Here is a 3,944-nt window from a genome sequence, read left to right on the forward strand (position 1 = left end):
TCAAGGCCAGTCTTTTCATCTAGGCGCTCTCTCTCGCTCGCTCTCTCTCTCTCTCTCTCTCTCTCTCTCTCTCTCTCTTTCTCTCTCTTTCTCTCTCTCTCTCAAAATGTATTTACGTGTGATTATCTGTTTGGGTGCCTGAGAGATCAGAAGAAGATGTTGGATCACTTGGCACTGGAGTAACAGTGGTTTTTAGCTGCACTGTGTGAATGCTGGGAGCAAATCTTAGCTACTTTGGAAGAGCCACAAGCTCTCTTGACTGACGTCTGTCCAGCCCCACCCATCTCATCAAGGGCATTGTTACCAGTGTTTCCTGGGCCTTGCCACTGCTGCACTTGTCATCTTTATCATCTATAGTATAGATCAGAGCATTTAAGAACAACAGTTCTGAGCCACATTGCCTTGTCTTGAATTCCAGTCCTCATATTTTTCCAGCTGAATCACTTTTCTTACCTTTTGTTTGTTTTGAATCAGGGTCTGGTGAAGTCGGGGCTGGCCCGAAACTCACTAGATAGCCTATGATGACCTTGAATTACTAATCCTCCTGTTTAGGTGTCTGAAGTGCTGAGATTAGCTAGGCCTTGGTGGCACCTTTAATCTCGGCATTTGGGAAGGGGGGGGGGTGGAAAAATCTCTGAGTTTCAGACAAGCCTGATCCACAGAGTGAGTTCCAGGAAGGGCTCTAGAGCTGCACGTAGAGCCCTGATTCATGAAAAAACAAAACAAACAAAAAAGAGGAAGTGTGGTGCTGATGGGATGACTGGGTTTTTAAGAGCACCTGAATAGGTTCTGAGTTCAATTTCCAGCACCTACATGGTAGCTCACAACCATCTATAACTGTAGTCCCATGGAATCCTATGCCTTCTCCTAGTGTGCAAATCTGTAATAGACAAAACACCCATACACGTAAAGCACATAAATAAATAAATCTTAAGGGAAAAATAAGGAAGTATGCTGATATGGGTAGGGTGATACACATACAGCTAGGGGCATCGATCCCAGCACTCCAGAGGCAAGTAGATCTCTGTGAGTTTGAGGCTAGCTTGGTCTACATATTGAGTTCCAGAGCATCCATGGCTATATAGAAAGACCCTGTCTCAAAAAACAAACACAATCAGGCGGTGGTGGCACACACCTTTAATCCCAGCACTTGGGAGGCAGAAATAGACAGATCTCTGTGAGTTCAAGGTCTGCCTGGTCTTCAAGTGCTAGCTGTAGGACAGGCTCCAAAACTACAGAGAAATCCTTTCTCGAAAAACAAAACAAAAATCCACACACACATAAAAGTGGTTTTATATCTATATATGTTTTAATTGATTTTATTGAACTATACATTTTTCTCTAATTTTAAAAAAAGTTTGGTTTAACACTTCCAAAATCTGCCTGGCAGTGTGGGATCAATCTAAGTGTTAATAATGGTCAAGCTCAAATTTCTAATTCCTTTTGGATTTGTCAGAGGACATACATAATAACTTTGTTAGATTGTTTTCCTATGCTCCAATAAACAGTGGCGAGAACAAAATACATCATTGATTAATGGAGGGAGGTTGGTTGACCAGTCATGTGCTTCTGAGCTATAAAGGAGCCAACATATCCCCACATAGAAGAATGTATTTCTGAGGTTGACGTACTCATCATGAAATCATAATGACCATTGCTTTGAACACAAAGATATCTTTTATTTTTATTTTATAGGACCCTAGAAAAACTGTGCAATGAATGGTGATACCCGGGCCGCAGTGGTGACCTCACCACCCCCAACCACAGCGCCTCACAAGGAGAGGTACTTTGACAGAGTGGATGAGAACAATCCAGAATATTTGCGGGAGAGGAACATGGCACCAGACCTTCGTCAGGACTTCAATATGATGGAGCAGAAGAAGAGGGTGTCCATGATTCTACAAAGTCCTGTAAGGAAAAAGTTTGCTCAGAACTAACTTGACCAGCTTCCTTCTGACTCCTGGGATCCTAGGCCTGCTGTGTGAATGGCATAGTCAGTTCCTCATCACAGAGCACACTGACGCTTCATGTTCATCAATCCTGTTGAAAGAACTCTGTTTGGTTCATGCCAACAGACAGAATGAAAATGTTTTACAGTTATTAAGGATAGATGTTTATTTCTGCTTTGGATTGTCTTTACTGTTTCTCCAAAGTGTTTTTATAAATTGGGGACAATGTAAAACCCACTGTTTTCTACAAAATATAGGTCAAGCATCCCTTCCAAAAATTCACAACAAATATTTTAAGCATTACCATAGTGATTAAAACATTTGGATTTGAGAGCATTTTAGTTGTTTGAATTTGACATGATCAACTGATAAAGCCTGTGCAAACACTCTCAAATCTAAATATTTTGAATAAAGGACACTCAGTGTGGCCTTCACTTGTTCTTGGTCGCACCTAGGCTAGTAGTTTGTGAATTGTTAATGTCAGCACTGTGAGGCAGTCACACCTCTCTGAGTGTCTTCTAGACGTTCTGTAGTTACAGCGGCCCTGTCCTTACACTTCCTCACATTGGTGCTGCTGTGCTTACCTGTGCTGCACATTCTTTTCTCCCCTTTTCTCCCTTCTACTCTGGTTTTACTCCGTCCCTTTAACTTTTGGGAGATGTCATTGTCTTTTTAAAAATGATATCACCGTGCTCAGCTTTTTATTTTATTTTTTTCTTTTTCTGTTTTTTAAAAGTAGTTCTTTCTGTAGCCCAGACCGGGATTGAGTTTGCTGTCCCCGGTGACCAGTATCCTGTGATGCTCCGTGACAGGCAGCTTCCTTAGTCTCTGTGCATGTGTATTTATATTCTCCTGCATTATGCTTTGATAACAAAGACAGATCAGTAGCTGTGTTTTGATGATTTATTTTACTGCTTCATCTTTGTTTTTCTTCCACCATTGACTAACTTAAGCTATGAGCACTGACTGTTTATCATGAGATGGTAGATCCTGCCTGACACTTCTTGATACCATTCAACTAGCAGTTATGCTTATGCATTTGCTTGTTGTACACTTCCTCTGAGTGGTATATGTACTGGACTGCACTTTGGCTGTTTCTTTCAATAAGTTTTCAGATTAAGCAATGAAAAACTATGAATAAATTTAATTTGGAATCACTAAGTACTTGCATTAGATAGATCATCTAGTAAATTCGTGTTATCATCTAAGATATCACTTATAATTATTTGAAAAAAATTTATTTCTTTATTAGCTTTTTGATAGGTTTTATCAATCTGAGGAAAGTTACATATTTCCTCATTTACATATTGTAATGGCATTTACATATTGTAGTGATGAGGCGAGCAGGCCTGCTTTTCGTCCCACCTGGCTCCCACACAGCTAGCTTTACACCCGAAATAACAACACACAAATTGTATTCTTTTAAACACTGCCTGGCCCATTATATCTAACCTCTTCTTGGCTAATTCTCACATCTTGATTAACCCATTTCTAATAATCTGTGTAGCACCACGAGGTGGTGGCTTACCGGGGAAGATTCAGCATGTCTGACCTGGCGGCTGGCTCCATAGCGTCTGACCTCCCTTCCTTCTACCCAGCATCCTGTTCTGTTTACTCCGCCTACCTAATTTTCTGTCCTATCCAAGGGCCAAGGCAGTCTCTTTATTAACCAATGAAAATAACACATAGACAGATGACTTTCCTATATCAACATATAATCTCAGCAGTCAGAAAACCAAGGCAGGAGGATCACTGTGAGTTCAAGCCTGGTCTACATAGAGAGCTTCAGGTCCTCTGTGGCTAAGCAGCAGCTAGACTCTTTTCCAACAAAACAAAACCATGACACAGAGAAACCTGTCCTATTACAATAACAACCCTATGTTAAAATCATTATTTATGCCGGGCGATGGTGGCGCACACCTTTAATCCCAGCACTCAGGAGGCAGAGGCAGGCGGATCTCTGTGAGTTCGAGACCAGCCTGGTCTACAGAGCTA

The 3,944-nt window shown here is 41.3% G+C and overlaps 1 protein-coding gene across 1 annotated transcript in view; it reads left to right on the forward strand.

Annotated features, from left to right (window-relative positions):
* Positions 1-3,944, forward strand: part of Add1 (adducin 1) — a 75,433-nt gene that overhangs the window by 25,167 nt on the left and 46,322 nt on the right. The window contains exon 2 of the mRNA XM_026788621.1: positions 1,696-1,910. Within this exon, the coding sequence (XP_026644422.1) occupies positions 1,716-1,910 (195 nt within the window). The 5' untranslated portion in view covers positions 1,696-1,715. The remainder of the gene's footprint in view (positions 1-1,695; positions 1,911-3,944) is intronic.

Source organism: Microtus ochrogaster, unplaced genomic scaffold, assembly GCF_000317375.1.
Source record: "Microtus ochrogaster isolate Prairie Vole_2 unplaced genomic scaffold, MicOch1.0 UNK5, whole genome shotgun sequence".
Taxonomy (NCBI): domain Eukaryota; kingdom Metazoa; phylum Chordata; class Mammalia; order Rodentia; family Cricetidae; genus Microtus; species Microtus ochrogaster.